We start from the raw sequence: 18,821 nt of genomic DNA, 5'->3' as shown, positions 1-18,821 counted from the left end.
GCATAAACCAGCTAGATTGGCTTCCTATTTACAAATCGTTTAGGAAAATTGCTTTAAGTCTCATCTACTGTGTTTTTTAGCTGCAAAAATCACCCTGTACTGCATGTTGCAAGCTATAAGTTGATATCACCCCAATCGTGACTTGTAGTCCACCCATGCATTAGATGTGATCGCTTGGGTTGGATGGCAGTCAGACTACTACCAGACATATACATTCATGATCAATTTCATGCCTAGTTAACATCTTTGGAATAATTTTGCTTTTAATCCATTTATAGTGTGCAGCCATAAACCCGTAGGTATGAGGGCGCAGACAAGACAGACAAAACAAAAAACAAAGAGGGACCAAATAAGCAGAGGAGAGGGTATCTTCATCAAACCCAACTTCCAGGGAGCACAACTAATAGAATAGCAAGGTTGTGAGCTCTTTTTTAAAGATGCTCAGGGATAAGGAACGTCTTAGTGAAGGCGGCAAAGCGTTCCACAGCGCAATAGACCGCTCCTGCCTGGACTTTCTTGGTTTTACACCTAGGCAGATACAAAAGGTTCTGGTTGCTAGATGTTAGATTTCTGTAACAGGGTTTTTCCATAATATGCTTTTGTAGGTAGGAAGGCATAATCCCCATTCAGCACTTGTAGGTGATAACCAGCAGTCTGAAGGAGATTCGAGCCTCCACAGGGAGCCAGTGTAGTGCCCGACGTGCTTCCGATGTATGAGAGTGAGAAGAGAGTCCTGTAACCACTCTCACTGCTCCATTTTGCACCACTTGAAGTCTGTTAATGGTGGCTTTACTGGCCCCGCTAGGAGGCTACAGCAATAATCTATTTTTGAGCCTATTATTGCTGGCGCGATTGCTTCCACATTCTTTTGAGAGATAAAAGGTCTCAAGTGGGCTAATAGCTTGATGTAATATGATGCTGAAGAAACAGTGCTGCCTACATAGGCTTGTATGTTCAATGACTGATCCAGCACGTCCCCCAATATTTTCACTTTAGGGAGCATACGGATTTCCACATCACCCAGCTGAAAGTATTTGTACGCAGGGTCTAATTTGGCGAGAATATACACTGATTCTACAACCATAAGTTCTGTATTGCCCCGATTGAGAGCCAGATCATTTTGCATCATCCAGCACTCGATTATGGAAAATATTCTGTTTAATTCTATTTCATCCAAACCATGATGCCCTGAGAGCGGGATGACACATTGCGTGTCGTCCGCATAGTTGGAGAAAAGAACCCCTTTTTGGGCAAGATGTGCAAAAAATGGGACCATGAAGATGTTGTAGATGCATGGCGATAGACAAGCCCCCTGCAGGACTCCGAAGAGCACCGGTATGGTGGGCGCCATAGAATCATCTGCGCAAACCCTGCTAGTTCTATTAGATAGAAACGATAACAACCATTGAGTGGCTGCGGGGGAACAATTTGCCACAGACTTAAACCTATCAGCCAGGATAGTGTGATCGACTAGGTAGAAGGCTGCATTTTGATCCAAAGAAATAAGTAGTGAGATCTGCTTATTATCCAGTCTCCTCAAGAGTTGCGACTTAAGATCCAGTAACAAAGTTTCTGTCCCAAAGCCTTGTCTAAACCCTGATTGTAGTGGATTCAGGATGGGGTAAATATTCAGATGTTGGGCCATCTGGGAATACGCTACAAGATCCAGTATCTTAAGCAAAAATGGAGTATTCGTTATTGGCCTGTAATTAGTAACAAGCTTGTTTCAGCTCCTCTGGGACCGCCCCAGAGGCGAAGGATGAGTTAACAAATTTGCAAATGGAATGCACTAAGGTAGGCGGACAGGTTTTGATTATAATTGACAAGCATGGATCGTCTGTGAATTTGGTGGCCTTAAATTAGTCATAATCAATGCTAAATCTTCCTCTGATATAGGGCTGAAGTAATACATTGGTATGTCCTTATCTTTGGTAAATATTATCCCGTCCATAGGATCCCCCTTTGTGTCTAATGAGGCTTTTTTGATAGCAATGCCTTCTCCAATCCCCTCCAGTTTTGCAGCCATGGCGTTCTGGATATCCAGACACCATTTGTCATCTTTGATGATTGTCGATGCTTTAGGTTGGGGAATTAGCTCCTGCTTTTTAAACATTTGAAATAGTTCCTTTGAGTCAGAAGAGGCTTGAGAGATTCTATGGTTATGATGCGACTTTTTGGCAGCTACTATGGCTGGTTTGTATTTTTTGGAGGCCTTTTTATAGTTTTGGAGTGCTAAAGAGGTTTGATTACCCTTCCAGGTATAAAATGATTTAAGTGAAGATGCTTTAAGAGTTTGAAGTTCATTGGAGAACCAGGGGTTACTTTTCTTGATCTCCACAGATTTCTTCTTCTGTTTAGGAAGCGCCAATGTGTTAACAACCAAATCCAATGTGGTCTTAAGTTTTCGAACCATAGTGCTGGTAGCATCCATGTCCAAAATCATAGGGGACTCTGGTAGCAGTATTTCAGTTCTTTCCAAAGTCAGATGCTTGACATTTCGTTCTAGTACTGTTTGCGTAATATTTGTTTTAATTTTGGTGGAAAAAGCCATAGTGACAGAAAAATGCACAAAGGCATGATCGGACCAGGGGCACTGAGACACCCGCACATCATGACAGGCAGTGTTGATGACTGAAACCCAATCCAGGGTATGGCCTAAGACATGTGTCGGGACTTGTATAAGTTGAGTAAAGCCTAAATCAGTGAGAGACTGAGAGTTCTAAGGCTATAGGATCGTCCACATGACCCAACCAATAGTTGAAATCCCCCAGCACTATAACGCATGCATTGGACATCAATAATGGGAGAAGATAACTAGATAAGGCTAGGACAAAATTATCTGAGAGGGCAGGGGGGCGATATATTAATATGATGTTAAGCGTCGCTTTGCCAATTTCTACATGTAGAAATTCAACTCCATCCATAAAATGGCCTTTTACTTCACAAGCTGACAGAGATTTTTTTAAAATAAGAGTCACTCCTCCTTCCCTCCGCACAACTCTGTCCTGTCTAAGCATGTTGTAACCTGCTGGGATGGAGAGGTACAGTGATGGGCCAGTGGCACTAGACCCCCACGTTTCTGTGATGGTACAGACATCTAATTTATTGTCATCTATATAGTCGGCCACCTCATGTGCATGTTTGATTAATGACCTTGTGTTAAGTAACATGCAGGTCATTGATCCAACAGGACAGGGAGTATGACGTCCAACTTTTTTATACTCCATGGATAGTACCGGTTGAGGAGGAGTTTTATAGGGCTCTGCCCTGTCTTCTGCAATGTGCTCATTCCAAGACAGAGGATAGTCCAACGGGAGGGAGGTTTGCACACTCGGTATATCCAAAGTAGTATTGGGCATAAGAGATGAAGGACTTACTGTGGTTGGAGTAAGTGGATTTCCTATCCTTTCAGAAGACAGTGAAGACATGGCTCATTATTGGTTTGTATATCGATTTGCTGTTAATTTTGTGATGAGGCCAGTTTTTTGCTCTTGTCAAGAGGGGAGGGGACACCCACCACAAAGCTATCCAGAGCCCATCCTGGCGCTGAGAGGAAAGACAACTGGGGAGGACCTAGCCCTTACCCCTTCCGTCTGTGCCTACCTACAAGTTTCCAGTAACCCTTTATCTAAAATCATGCCTTGCCAATTAGATAATTGCAAGTTTCTTGCTATGTTTTGTAGGAACAATGAACAGATGAGCAACCGAATACTGAATCCTGACAAGAGCCCCATGTCCACATCATACCAATAGACTGAGGCACCTGCAAATTCTAACAACCCCCCAGTAATCCGGGAGAGGACGTCCTGTGCCAGCAATTAAGACACACAGCAGGAGAAAGAGCAGAGCCACAGGACTGGAGCAGCTGCAGCGCATGTATCCATTCTCCGCAATGCAAGAATGGGTGCGCTGACATCCTTTCCTTGGATTTCCTTCACCGCCAGTGACATATTATGGAAGCTGGAACCCTCCCAGCACTAAAACCAACCTTCAGGGGAATGGAGAACCCCAAAACTACAGCTGCTAACTGAGATACGGTCCCACAAGGGTCGCAATGAACCCTCTACAGCCTAAACAAGCGAAAGTAGTGGGCAGGGATTAGGCCCCTATTGCACGTATACTCCCAAGGGGAAGATAGAACAGGATTGGTTAGGGAAACTGGCCAATTAGGACAGAGGGAGGGACATTTAAGCATGAGAATGGAAACCTTAAGTGTGGGTAGTCTGGGTGAAGTTAGAGAAGGAGAACAAGTCCGACCAATAGACCAACAGGAGGAAGGAGGAAGCAGTGGATTGTGGAGGCTATTGTTTGGCAAGGTGAGGCATTAGTGTAAGGATACTACTCTATGTGAGAAACCTGAAGGCGTCTCCCTGACTAGTCCCCGGGGATCTGTCATCCAGGTGGCCAGGACACAGTCGTCACTATTGGATCCAGTTCCTGGGTGTGGACCAGTGCGGGAGGATCACCTGGATGGGGTCCTCGGGAAGTGGAAGTGTGACGCCGATGGGCGTGACGCAGTATCACCCTTTTTACAACACCTTTTCCCCATCCTACCACGTAGGATACTCAAACACTCTATCCCCCACCCCCCTTCTGACACAAACACTTTTGCACACCATATAAGACGACAGACAAACAGAGCTGTTTACCTGACATGTCACAACACAAGGGTCTGGCATTTCACCAGAATCACACACACCTGACAGCCCTTTCCTTTCCCCACAGGGATAAAAGGTGGAGAATGAGAGCACAATATGAGCAAGGCAGACCGCATGATGATAGAGCTCCCATGAAGGAATCGTAAGACTGCAAACAATAGCCGATGTGTGTTGCAGCAGATGTCAATGGTACACATGGCCTTCCTCTGCTGATAACCATGCCGGGAGAAACGCTTGCCTCCGTGGTAATGTCCTTGACTCCAGAGAGAAGAAAAGCCAAGCGGTACATCATAGCCGGTGAGTCGAGAGGAGAGCTAATAGGAAACCGAACTGTGTTGAACGAAAGTAGCAAACGGCTAATTGAAGAAGGTACAAAGAACTGTTATATACGAGAGGGGAAAACCAGCTACAGAGGAGTCAGACACCACGTGGGTGCTCACCCAGTAAACTCTAGGTATTTACCCTATTGTTGAAGCTACCGTTACCAGAAGGCCTTGGGAGAGGCGTGAGAAAAGGGTCAAAGTGGTCATACAGGGGTCTAGTAAAATCCTCTATACCGTTGAAAGTCTTTGCCCGGCAGATGATTGTAAAGCTAAGGGAAGTGAATCCTGCATTGTAAGAACTGTTCAAGGAACGGTGTGATTGGCAAAAGTTGGCAAGAGTGAACCCGACAGAGGGATGCCGATGAAAAGGGGGCAAAGAATGAAGTCCCAAGGAATAGTGTGTTGACAAGCGTGAACCTGGAAGAGGGATACCATAGTGAACTGCTTAAATAGACATTAAGATTTGTGAATGTCACTGAAGAGATTGTTTTGAGAAGCCATAGAGAACCCGACGGGGGGAGGCTAACATTTGAGAAGGGTCTGAGCCTGGAAGAGGGGGACACAGAGGTGAAAAGGCATCACGCAATGTACATGTAGGAAAAGGAACTTTTTGTTTATTGTTTTGGATACATCAGGTCCTCAGAGGCAAGAGACGTGTTGTGGAAAAGAGACTTAACCACAGAAGGCCCTTACAGCTGAGAGCGGAACTGTTGGCTCGTGCTGGGAAAGCTTGAGCATGTGCTGTGCTCCAGAATCCCACCTTGTCCCGTACTCAAAACGTGGAGTAGGGGGACTCCCTGATACCACATCCTAACTTATCATTTATGAACACTTGTTTCATTCCTGTGACTATTATCCCACACTCTTTTGTATCTTCTTTTTTTATTATTACTTTTTTATTTATGTTTCGTTTATTCAAACCTTTCATAACCATTCCATCCTATTTACACCAAAGTTAAAACAGTCAAAAATTACATTTCCATTCAGCGGAATCCTTTCCCAAAACGAGAACAATATTAAAATTCCAAACATAAAATCACATTTCCAAAGTCAATCCAGTTTTATTCTTTTCTAGTTACCATTATTCTTGTCATTACGCAGCTCCAGGGCCCCTTTCATGAATTTTAGTGCTTCTACAGTCATTCGATTATTCTCTCCTATTAACAGTTTTTATCACCATTCCTTCCGGGAAAGTGACTTTCATGAATTTAGATCTTAGCCCGGTTACGGCTTTGCATTTGATGATGAAGTGCTCAAGTGACTCGATCTTAGATATCTGTGTGCAGAACCTACAATCAGGGGTCTCGTCATACAACATCTTTCTATTGCCGAGGACTTCTCTGGTCGGAAGGATGTTTAGTCTCAGCCTTAAAAAGAGATTACGATACCTGGGGTCAGGGAATGTTTCCAAGTATTTTGGTAGTTGCAGCTCCAAATTATGGGCTAGTTTATACGTCAATCTCTGGGTCAAGCTTGCAAACCAGTCTAGATACATTATCTGGTTTTTCACTGTCTCTGGATTTCTTAGCAATAACTCCATGGGGCGCTCTAGGTCTTCATGCCAGGCAAGGCAACCCTCCGTCCAAATGGCCAGGCAGTTCTCTCCCACATGCTTGGAGTTATGTTTCAATATATCAAAAGGAGTCAAAGCATCCTTTGCCATAGATTTGGTGTAGAGTGCTAGCAACTTCCACTTAATAATTGAAAGCATTGATTGTAAGCCCAGCTCAAACCTAATCATTACGAGTTGGGTGAGCGCAACACTCTTTTACAGAAATACCCCTCAATGTAATCCCAGATGTGTTTTGCGCAATTTTGTTTAATTTCGGCTCCATATATCAAAATGGGAATCACCTTCAATTTAAGGAAGGTGATAACCCGGGGTTAAAGAAAATTTGCCAAATCTTTTAGGCAGGATTATCCCCTGGGAAGTGAGTGGCTTGCAGTTGAGTTTAATATTTTGTAACCAGTGGGTTTTGCTGATGCTGTTATTTACTAAGACTCACAAGTAGGGGAGGGAGTTTACCTGATCCAAAAGCTCCTTGTCCACATAGCACCTACATTTTGTGGATCTTTTCCCCTTTTTACATTCCACTGTCATTATTTTTGTCTTATTTGCATTTATCTTTAGCCCATTTAGCTCAAGGTATTTGACCAATTAATTTGTCACTGGAAGCCAATTTGTGTTTGGTCTAGGATGACTATGTTGTCTGCTTAAAGAAATATTGGAACTGGTTGGTTGTTTATTTTATGGGGAAAGGCCTGGACAGTCTCTTGACCCTCCATGATATTAGCTAGATAGAGATTGAATAAGGCAGGCACCAATGAGCAGCCCTGTTTCAGACCTCTGAAGGTGAAGATGTTTTCAGAGAGTACACCTTGAGTAGATAATCTAACCCTCACACATGAGTTCGAATATAGGCCTATAATAGCTTCGATCAAATCTCTCGGGCATCCCCAGGCTATGAGATTTCCCAATAATCTTTCTCTGTTGATACTATCGAAGCCTGTTCGAGCTCAATAAAGGCCACAAACAGTCTGGAATTTGCCCCCACCTTTTTATTCTGTAGAGTGTTGAGCAGGAACAAGCTGAGGTTAGTCCCCACTCCTTTTACAAATCTCTTTTGTCTCGGCAGGAGGCATCCAGCCTCTCTTGCCCATTTCAGCAAGTGTCAGAGGAGAATGGATGATAACAGTTTCCCCAGCATATCCAGTAGGGCAATAGGCAGATAGCAGATTCTGCTTTAGTATTTCATTAGTCAGGCCGTTGGGGCCAGCTGCCCCGACGGCCTGACTAATGAGCAGTTCAATTTGTTTATTAGGAGCATTAGAATATCTTTATCAAATTTAATTGCGCATTTATGAGCATCATCCCTTTTTTTAAGGGGGGGTCTTATCTACCGACAGTCCTATTGGGCTAGAAGTGTTATATCCCAAGGGATCATACCCCTTTAGTACACTTCTCGCTAAAAACTGGGAAAAATGGTTGATCCAATTTACCTTTGACACAGCTGACAAAATACTTGCTGGTTGGAAAGCCTCATTGTTAAGGAAGGCTCACAGATCTCTATTATTCCTTTTCACGATGGCTTTAAACATTTCTTCAGCGTCATGCTGGAGGCGTGTAGTCTTTTAGGAAAGGAACCAATTGCGATACTGCTGTTTCCTTTTTTTTTAAATCAAGACCCATCTGTCCTTTGACTTCAATCAAAGCAGTTTCCTTAAATCTGCACAATAGATTTTCTTTTGCTCCACTAGTGCTTTGTTATAGTAGTGGAGACAAGCTATACCATGTAGGGGCCCAATGTAGTTTTAGCTTGGAAATTGAATAATATCACTTCATAGTGTTGAGGGGCTCCTTTGGTCTGAGCCAACTGTTTCAAATCCTCTACAACCCTGGGTACTTCCTTATGCCTAATTCGCAATCTAGTTCCTGCTTGGTTAACCTGAAGTGTTTCTGTTCCCTTTATCATTCTAGGGCTACCCGCCGATCTCCATTTTAACTCGAGAAGGCTATGGTCACTCTGACCCATGGGTAGGACATCTGATTTGGAAACCCACTTGTGAATGTTAGTAGAAACAAAGAAGTAGTCTATGCAGAAACGTTGACAACCTCGACCCCATGTGTAATTGGCCGCTATATCTCCCCGGGTATGTCCATTCAGCATAAATATACCACGCTCTTTCAGTTCATTTGTCCAAATCCGGGCCTTTTTCATTAGATCTGGAGGGGGGAAGCATCTTACCCTTGTCAAAGCATCTTATATTGGGGTCTCCACTAATGATATGTGGATTATACTCCTTCGCAAATACCATATCAATTAAAGACATGATTAGATCAACGAAGGAGCCATCACTCATGAAGACTGGGTTCCAATTAATATTAAAAACCACTAAACACATTTTTGTTAGGCCCCAGGTTAGCGTGGTAATTTGGACATATGGGTTTGTGTTTGTACTCGCCACTGGTCAAGCCCCTGCCCATTTTCATCATAGTCAGGAGAGCAGAAGGGCACCGCAAGAGTTTTTTTTTCTGCTGGGTTGCATTGGTCTTCATATCCATCGTAAATTGGGGCAACGATGAGCGAGGTCTCTTGTAAACAGATGACATTGTATTTCTCAAGCTCCAGGCCTACCATTTGGAACAGATGATCATGGCCCTTGGTATTCTATGAGTACCAACATGGCAGAGTTCCCTCCTCCTCCTTCAGGCATTAATCTCCTCGATGTTGCGCTAGGGCTCCTGCCAGCAATGACCAGTCTTGACCCGCTTTTATTTGCAGGTTATGTTCCTGGGCCATCTTGATCGATCTTATACCTTGCCTCGTGCAGTCTGTAGTTATTTGAAGCGAACGGAAGTCCTAGACTTGCTTGGTCTGTGATGGAATCTTAGACGTTGCAGTTAAGTCTGTAGTAAATTTAGGTGTTTTTGGCCTCTAGAATCCCCGTTGACCACTTTACTTTTTGAATTCCCCCTTTGGCGACCATCAGTTTGTTAAAGTTCCCATAACTCGGCATAAGGTTTTCAGTAATTTTGAATCTTGTGGGGAGTAGAACTTCTGCTGATTCCAGCAGGATGCTTCGTACCAAATGGGAGTGTAGATGCAATATTATCCAGTCCGTGCATGCCTCATTTACAAATTGCACAATTTTAAGATCTTTAGATTTAATGTTCCTCAATTTAGGAACATAGTGCAAAAGTCTCAGGACTTTTTCTCGGTTTAAGATTAGACCATCCTCAGCAGTGATCAATCTTTCAATTGCTACCATCAGAATGGACTAACCTCCATTTTCCTTGAATCTCCCCTCAAGTAACTATTGGGGTGATTTCCAACAGGCTGTGTTTCATTTTCCTTAGAGTGAGTGATAGTCCTTCTTTTTTCCTCCAGGGTGAAAAAGGACCTTGAGGGCAGATCACATTCTGCGTTTGTTTCTAGAGAGTCATTTAGGTGACTAGAGGAGGGAGGTACCATTCCTTGGATTGAAGAGGTCAGCTGGGCTGATTGTTCATCAATTTGTGCTGTTTCCTCAGACCCGACCTCCCCATAGATTTGGTCATCAGAGTATGTAGAAAGGACCAGGCTGCGAAGCATCTCTTCATCCATGGCCATGTGTACTTCATAGGACTTGGTAGATGTACCCTCACTTACTACTTTTTTTAGGTTTGTCATTTCAGTAGTTGTGTGCAAAGCTCTTGGTTGTGTTGGTTTCATTTATGGTGGTACTGTCAATTTGCGCATAAAAGCTCATGACCCATTAGATTTGGGTTTATTCATATTATCCTGGTTTTTGATCTTTTTTGTACAACGTCTTCTGTCTTTTTCGTTCTTACTTTACTTTTGGATTTCTCGAACATCGCATAGGGCTTGGCACTTAAAACCTTATTTGGTGCTCCTACAGTAGATTTAGTCTCCAAAGGTTTCTCAGGTCCTTGGGTTCCCTCAGGCTCAGTTAAATCAACTGTTTGTAGAGGGTCGATCTCAGGGATGTCTTGGCTGTGCTTAGGAGTAACCTCCAGGATTTCTACTGTCAATTGGACATGATGAGTCGACATTCTGCTAGTGTCATTCTCAGTTTGTTGATAATTTGGTTATGAGGTGTTTCTTTTGACTTTAGTATCCAGTTCAACATTTCTAGAATTGCACTCATAAGCACCTTTTTTTCATTAGATTCTCCTCTTGCCAAGTCAACCAGTCTTTCTTGCCATTATAAAGATGATTTGACATCCGCGCAGAGCCTGCCGACGCAGGGTCGAATTTCAGCAGGGCCAAACTCAGCCTTTCATCCTTCCGAGGTCGATAAAATGAGCACCACACACTGTGGGAAATAAGCAGCGCTCAGATGCCTGAGGGTTCGTAGCGCTATATAAATGCTAAAAAATGAAAAAGAAATAGTATGTCCATCGAACGCCTATCCATTGAATGCATTTGCATCGAGGGGTTTGCAATTAAACAATATGCATTGAATGCATGTTTTTGAGGGGTAAAGGGTTAATTTTTTGGTGGGTTTTAAAGGGTAAAAAACAGGGGCTCGGGGGGGGACCACCCCATTAAAAAATAAAATATATATATATATATATTCGATGCACATTTTTTCGTTGCAGAAAATTTGATGGAAATGTCCCTCGATGCACAAAATTCAACGGATAGATCATAAACCGTCTGTCTTCACTGTTGCCACCATGAGTTCCTTACACCTGTGAGTATGCAGGTTTGTGTGGCGATTATGTAGACAGTCTAGTGTAAGGAGTGAATGTGAAGAGTGTAATGTAGCGTGGAAGGAGGGTGTTTGAGTAGTTTGGAGTTGGGAGGAGAGTAGTGGCGGGAGTTGGAGAGTAGTGGTTCTGGGAGGAGGAGGAGAGTAGTGGCGGTGTGAGGGGTGTAGTGGTAGGAGGAGAAGTAGTGATAGCAGGAGATAACATCTGAGGTTGTAGGTGAAAAGTAGGAGGAGTGGTACATTGGAGGGACAAAAGAATGGTGGGTGGAGTACGATGGAGTGGAAGACAGTAAGAGTAAAAGGGACAGTTAAACGTGGGCGTGTATACAACTGAATAAGTGCAAGGGACTGCCCAATGTGCTTTGAATCTCGAAGCTGGTTAGAATAGGTAGATAGGAAGTCCCTGCGGGAGTTTAGACAGATGGCACTTAGGAAAGCAGAAGGTAGCAATAAAACAGCTGGCGTTACTATTTGGTAGAACTAACCGGGTATATAGATGCCTGGGTTAGTGGGAAATCCCAGAGGAGACGAGAGAGGGTCAGCGATAGGGCCCACAATTATAGAATGAAGACCCTTCAACCAACTTTGAATATCAAGGTGCTTTTGTGACATCTGTGACATTTTCGGTAGATTCTTATCAAAATGCAGAAAATGATGCATGTGCACTCTACTACTAAATATTAAAACAAATATCAATCTTTGTGACCATTATTTAACTGACTAGCAGTGACAAGGTGGCGTTGTTTCATAGGTCTATTATATCATCTTGGTAGCACTGAAATACACTAATGATGTACACATTTTGAGTTTATCATTCTTGCTCAAATGCATATTCAAATGTTTCATAAAAAACCTGGATCAAGGCTGCAACACCAAGGTCGGTGAAGAAGACTGACCCATTAGTGATTTATTGTTGCTATGGTAAATGTCAATCAGGTTTAGTGTTGCATGAGTGTGTGTATTATTCCTGTATTTACATGGATTAAGCTGAGAGTCCTTGATAATTATTATTGATGTTCTTATTAGTCTCAGGTACTTGAATGCTTCTGCAAATGGGTTAGAGCTCCTGCCAGCAGCCAGAGATGGAGAGGAGAACATGAGTGTGCTTCAGCACCTGTACCTGACCAATAATAACCTCACAGACGAATGCATCCCTCTGCTAACTGGGCACTCAAGTCTACACACCTTGCGATTGGCAAACAATCAACTGCAAATGTTTCCTGCCAGGTAAACAGGAGTCCACAAACTCAAGCAAAATTATGTTCTTAATAGTCGGGGAGATTGGGTATGTGCTAGGGTTTGTAAAGTTCTATGTGGCAATTGAATTTGATGGGTGAGCAGGATCGGACTGGCCTGTAGGGAAATAGGTCAGTGTCTGAACCAAAAACACAAAATGCTAGTGTGGGACCGTTTTTTTGGTCAAAGTGGGCCCCTTTTTTGGCCAATGCGGGCCAGTTTGATAAGTTACTTTCCCATGCGGCTAGTAGTTTTGACCAGTGTTACTAAATAACTATTCTTTAAAATGAACAATTTTCATCACATTTGATCAAAAAACACCCCCTTGAGTACTACTCAAGCAGTCTGTCACAAAAGGAATGAATTGCCATTTGCAACTGTGGGCCACTTTTTCATTGGTGGCCAAGACAATTTTTTGCCCCAGTCTGACCCTGTGAGTAAGTGGTAAGAGTTGAAAGAGTGAGTCAGAAACCTCACATTCGAGGGGATTGAGTCCTCCGACGTATTGCATATCTATGACAGTAATCACCACAGCTGTGCTGCTTCAGAAAATTTTTCGGCGTCTGTGTCCTGCGTCGATGACGTCGATATGCCGTCCTCGAGGACCTCCTCCGACGGCCGACGTCACCAGATGTTATAAGTAGGACGCACGACACCCGTAGCCTCAGTTCCGTTTTTTCCGCAAGTTCGCTTCGGAGATCTCGGCGCGCCTCGACTCTTTGGAGTTTCTTTTCTTTCGGTTCTTCGAACCTGTTCTTTTGTGAAGTGTATCGGGATGTCTTCCTCTTCTTCCACCCCGCGTCCGGGCTTCAAGAAGTGTGGGGACTGCGGGTCCAAGATGTCAGTGACGGACTCGCACAACGCCTGCCTCTGGTGCCTCGGGGAGGCCCACACACGGATGATTGTGTCGACTGCCAGACGCTTACGTCCAAGGCCTTGCAGGAATCTGTCGCTCGGTAAGGTGTCCAAGTATCCAGAAGGCGGGGTCCACTGGGCTTTCGATGGACGATTCGAGGGGCGACTCTCTGCATCGTTGTCGTAAGTCTAGGGGGTCTCGGTCCCGGAGTGGCTCCCGCCAATCCTCGGCCTCTTCGAGGCACTCCTGGAAGCGCCGTCATCGGTTGCCTTCCCCCTCCTCATCCGAGGACTCTGCCTGTCGGCGGGTTTCTTATCCCAAGCATTCCTCTCGGGAGGAATGGGCATCCTTCGGGAAGTAAATGTTGGCGATTCTTGAATCGCAGGGCTCCGGTCCATCCGCGCCTCCGAGAGGGGTCGGTCATGACTGTAATGGAGACACCGCTCGTACGCCTTTGGGCTCGGGTGGTCGGCACGATTCGCGGGAGAGGTGTCGCTCGGACAAGGGGATTCGTTCCAGTCATGCCCGTTCCAGGTCCCGGTCCTCGACGCGCTCAAGCCCTTGTGCACCTGTGAAGTCTTCGAAGAAGACGCCGGTGGCGCCGAGGTCGTCGACGGACTCTCTCGAAGCTCCGCCTCCGAGGAAGTCCTCGACGCCATCAGCGCCCAGGCTGTCGAAGGACACGCTCGGGGCTCCGCCCTCAAGGACTGTGTCGAAGCTGTCGATGCTGTCGGCGCCGCCCTCGACGCCGATTCACTCGACAACTACGCTGTTTCACTCGACGCCTTTCGAGGCTGTGGTGTTGGAGGTACCCTGTGACACGGGGGAACCCCCTAGAAAGGCTCTGGCCAAGGCAAAACATGTCTTTCTCCGTTATTCAATGCCCACTTTCCAGCCTATGGAGTATATTTCTGAGGTGGAAGAGGGTTCTGAAGATGGGTTGGTTCCGGACACGGTACCAGATGAGATTCTTTCTGGTCACAGCCAGATTGAGGACTTGCGTCAGTCACTGCATGACGCCAGTGGCCTGGACACCTCTCCGGAGGTGGAGTTCTGTAGGCCTGAGCCTGGCACCCCTGCTGAGTCATCGTACTGGCGCCTTATGTCGAGGGTCACAGACTACTTGGGGTGGTCGGCACCCCCAGTTGATATTGTGAAGGATGACCTGACGGATATCCTCGACCAAGGTCCACCCACTGACCCGGTACTGCCATTCCATATGGCTCTGCAAAGAAGGGTGGCAGCGGCTTGGACTGCTCTGGAGAGTCTCCCGGCAGTTGGCAAGTCTTTGCCGTGAAAATACCGCCCAGCCAGTAGTGACCCCTGCTACTTGACCACGTACCCCACTCCGGAGAGTTTGGTGGTGCAGGTGGCTACAGCCCCAGCAAAGCAGGCGTCGTATCCTACCATCCCTCCTGATAGGGACGACAAGCGTTTTGATGGCTGGGCGAAGAAAGTGTTTTCTTCAGGGGGTATGGCTCTTCAGGGGGCCAACTCTGTATGTGCCTTGTCACGTTTCACGCACACTCTGTGGAACTGCATTTCCTTAGCGGCTGAACATATTCCTGAAGGGGACGAATGGGATGGTTTTCTTGCTATTATTCAGGATGGCAAGGATGCCATGTGTGAGTCCGTTCAGTCGGGTTTGGACATGGCAGACTGTGTCAGCCGGTCCATGGCGGCGAGCACCGTAATACGCAGGTTTGCGTGGTTGAGGAAGATGGGGTTTGCTCCTGATGTGCAAGCCAGGCTCCTCAACATGCCCTTTGATGGTGAACATCTTTTTGGCAGCAATGCTGACGAGAGCCTTGAGAGGTTGCAGAACTCCAAAGCTGCAGCGTAGTCGATGGGCGCTGCAGTCCGCCAACCTCCGCCTTTTCGTCCTAGGGGACAGCAGTGGAGGGGAGGTTCCTTTCATTATTACTCATCCTTTAATAAAGCGAGAGGAGCTACAAGTCAATGGGGCAACCGTAGGAGTGCTAGAGGTGGAAAACAAGGTGCTCGAGGTGCCAAGGCCGCGCAAGCAGTTGCCTCTTTGCCCTCAGGCAACGCCGCAGCCGCTTCTGCTCAGTCATGAGGCCCATGCTTCGCCGGTTGGGGGAAGGTTGGTGCAGCATCTTGGAGAATGGCGTGCCATTACTTCCGATGTCTGGGTTCTGGAGATCATAGCCCACGGCTACTGTCTTCCTTTCCGGCAGAGGCCTCACGACAATCCACCAGGGAATCTCTCTTTGAAGAGTCCGGATCTGCTCCTTGTGCAGGAAATTCAATCCCTGCTGGAGAAAGGCGCCATAGAGCTGGTGCCTGTAGCTGAGAGGAACAAGGGATGGTATTCCCCTTATTTTTTGATTTCGAAGAAAGACGGGGGATTGAGACCCATCATGGACTTGCACGGTTTGAACAAACTCCTCAGGAAGGGCAAGTTCAAGATGGTTACTCTCTCTCAAGTCCTCCAGGGTCTTCAACTTCAGGACTGGTTGGTGTCTCTCGACCTCAAGGACGCTTATTTTCATGTGCCGATCCATCCCCAAGCACAAGAAGTACCTGAGGTTCGCGGTTGGCGACTTGCACTTTCAGTTTCGGGTCCTGCCGTTCGGATTGACCTCCGCCCCGAGGGTTTTCACCAAGCTCATGATGGTGGTGGCAGCATATCTCAGGAAAGGGGGGATTCACGTCTACCCCTACCTGGACGATTGGTTGATCAGGGCGCGCTCTCCCGAGCAAGTCCTGGATCATCTGTCCGTCACCTGCCACTCCCTTCACAGGCTGGGCTTCTCCCTCAACTTAAAGAAGTCCCACTTGACGCCAACTCAGCAGCTCCAGTACATCGGAGCAGTGCTCGACACGTCCCTGGGGCAGTGTTTTCCTCCCCAGGTGAGGGCTCACCACATTCAGCAGATGGTGCACAAGTTTCAACATGCCCAGAGTCTCCCACCGTTCGAGTTCTTGAGGTTGCTCTGCCTCATGACATCCTCCATTCTTCTGGTGCCAGAGGCCAGGTTGCGGATGAGATCTCTGCAATGGGCTCTCAAGCTCCAGTGGTCACAGTCCTCCGGCAGGATGTCGGACCCCGTTCAGGTGCCGCCCTTGTTCGCCCAGGACCTTCTGTGGTGGGCCGTGGATGGCAATCTGATGAGGGGGGCTCTGTTTTGGCTACCCTGGCCGGAGGTGACGATCGTGACGGACGCATCCCTCACGGGATGGGGAACGCATGCCAAGGAGTTGACAGTCAGCGGTCGTTGGTCCCCGTCGGAGTCCAGACTCTATATCAATCTGTCGGAGCTGGGGGCCGTCAGGCTTGCCCTGAAGGCTTTTCTGCCGACTGTGCGAGGAAAGAATGTCCTGATTCTGACGGACAACACAGTGGCCATGCACTACCTCAACAAAAAGGGTGGGGGAGGCAGGGTCACTTCCTCTGTGCAGGGAGGCGATGCAGCTCTTGTTCTGGGCCATCCAACAGGAAATTTCGATCTCAGCAGTTCATCTGGCCGGAGACGAGAACGAGATGGCGGACGCTCTGAGCAGGCAGAGCACGATCTCTCACGAGTGAGAGCTGGCTCAGGAGATTCTCCTGGAGATCTTCGCCCCTTGGGGGACCCCTCAAGTGGATCTCTTCGCCTCCAGTGTCAACCTGAAGTCCGAAAGGTTCTGCTCGCAGGAATTTCCTCCAAAAGGAGCCTTAGCAGACGCGCTCATGGTGGAGCGGTCATTCCCACTGCTGTACGCGTTTCCTCCAGTCCCTGTCATCCCGCAAGTGCTGCGGAGGTTACAGAGGTTCGGTTCCCGGATGATCTTCATTGCTCGGGCATGGGCCAGGAGGACGTGGTACCCGGACCTTCTCGACTTGTCCATCTGCCCTCCACGTCGTCTTCCCTACCGAGACAATCTGCTCTCACAGGAAGGGGGTCAGGTTCTCCATCCAGAGGTCAGTTCCCTCAACCTTCACGCTTGGCTTCTGAAAGGTTGAGGTATAAGGATTGGGACCTCACTGAAGACGTGATGGAGGTGTTGCTTTCGGCCAGACAGCCGGCAACAAAGTCCCTGTACCGTTGCTGTTGGAGAAAGTTCTGCGACTGGTGCAGGGTTCAGAATGTGGATCCTTTTTCATGTGACATTCCTGTCAAGGGCCTGCAAGTGGGTACCATTAAAGGTTTCCTGGCGGCGCTGTCTATACTTAAGTGCTCGTCTGAGGAGTGTTCTTATTTTAAAATCCCTTTAATTTCTCAGTTTCTGAAAGGGCTCACTAATGTGTTCCCTCCGTCACCTTTCTAGGTGCCTAGTTGGGATCTGAACCTTGTTCTCAAGTTTCTAATGGATGCTCCGTTTGAGCCTTTGCATTCCTGCCCTTTGAGACTGTTAACTCTTAAAACTGTATTTTTAGTTGTGGCCACTTCCGCTCGCAGAGTGAGTGAGTTACAGGCACTTTCAGTTAAGCCACCCTTCACTGTGTTTCACAAGGACAGGGTTGTCCTTAGAGTTCGTCCTTCCTTTCTTCCGAAGGTGGTGTCAGAATTTCATTTAAGCCAGAAGGTTTTTCTTCCTGCGTTTTATCCTCCTCCGAAAACCTGGTAAGGACGAGGAGAGGCTCCATAGGCTGGATCCTAGGAGAGCTTTAAGCTTTTATATTTCATGCATGTCCCGAGTCAGAGTGGACGATTAACTCTTTAGTGGTTACTCTGGAAGGCGTTTGGGACAAGCTGTTCCTAATCAGACTTTGTCTCGATGGATCATCTTGGCAATTTCCGAATGTTAACGCTTGGCGGTTAAGGACCCTCCGGTAGGCTTACGGGCCCATTGTACCAGGGGTATGGCTGCCTCTACTTCCCTGCAGAGGGGTATTCCTATTCGTAACATCTGTGATGCAGCCACTTGGGCTTCGGTCCATACTTTTGTACGTCACTACTCCCTCGATTCTATCCGGGGGCAGTATCTGGCCTTTGGCAAGGCGGTCCTTTACTCAGCAATTTGATTGGGCATTCTAAATTTGTATAGTCTAAATTCTTTTCCCACCTCCTTACGTTGTTACTGCTTTGGGAGTCTGTCATAGATATGGAATACGTTGGAGGACCCAATCCCCTCGAAGAACAAGTTACTTTCTTACCTGGTAACGTTCTTTCAATGGGATGGTCCGACAACGTATTCCATATCACTCCCTCCCTGCCTACCCCGCTACAGAATTTCTTATGCGATTGCAGCTTACGTTTCCGCAAGGCTTTCTGTGGTCATACTGGCACAAGATTGGTGCCATACGTTCTGGGAAAAAACTACAACTGAGGCCATGGGCGTCGTACTTCCTACTTATAACATCTGGTGATGTCGGCCGTCGGAGGAGGTCCTCGAGGATGGCGTATCGACGTCATCGACGCAGGACGCAGACGGCGAAAGATTTTCCGAAGCAGCACAGCTGTGGTGATTACTGTCATAGATATGGAATACGTCGTCGGACCTTCCCATCGAAAAAACGTTACCAGGTAAGAAAGTAACTTGTTCTTCTATATGGAGAGGACGACAAATGGATGTTGGGACAGTAGA

At 46.7% G+C, this 18,821-nt stretch overlaps 1 protein-coding gene across 2 annotated transcripts in view; it reads left to right on the top strand.

Moving 5' to 3' along the window:
• PHLPP2 (PH domain and leucine rich repeat protein phosphatase 2) overlaps positions 1-18,821 on the top strand; it is a 1,504,106-nt gene that overhangs the window by 1,067,015 nt on the left and 418,270 nt on the right. For both annotated transcript variants that reach the window (XM_069635467.1, XM_069635468.1), the window contains exon 13: positions 12,224-12,424. In XM_069635467.1, the coding sequence (XP_069491568.1) occupies positions 12,224-12,424 (201 nt within the window). The remainder of the gene's footprint in view (positions 1-12,223; positions 12,425-18,821) is intronic.

This window comes from Ambystoma mexicanum, chromosome 1q (genome assembly GCF_040938575.1).
Source record: "Ambystoma mexicanum isolate Mex_15411 chromosome 1q, UKY_AmexF1_1, whole genome shotgun sequence".
NCBI classification, from domain to species: Eukaryota; Metazoa; Chordata; class Amphibia; order Caudata; family Ambystomatidae; genus Ambystoma; species Ambystoma mexicanum.
This window is presented reverse-complemented; position numbering and strand designations above follow the sequence as displayed.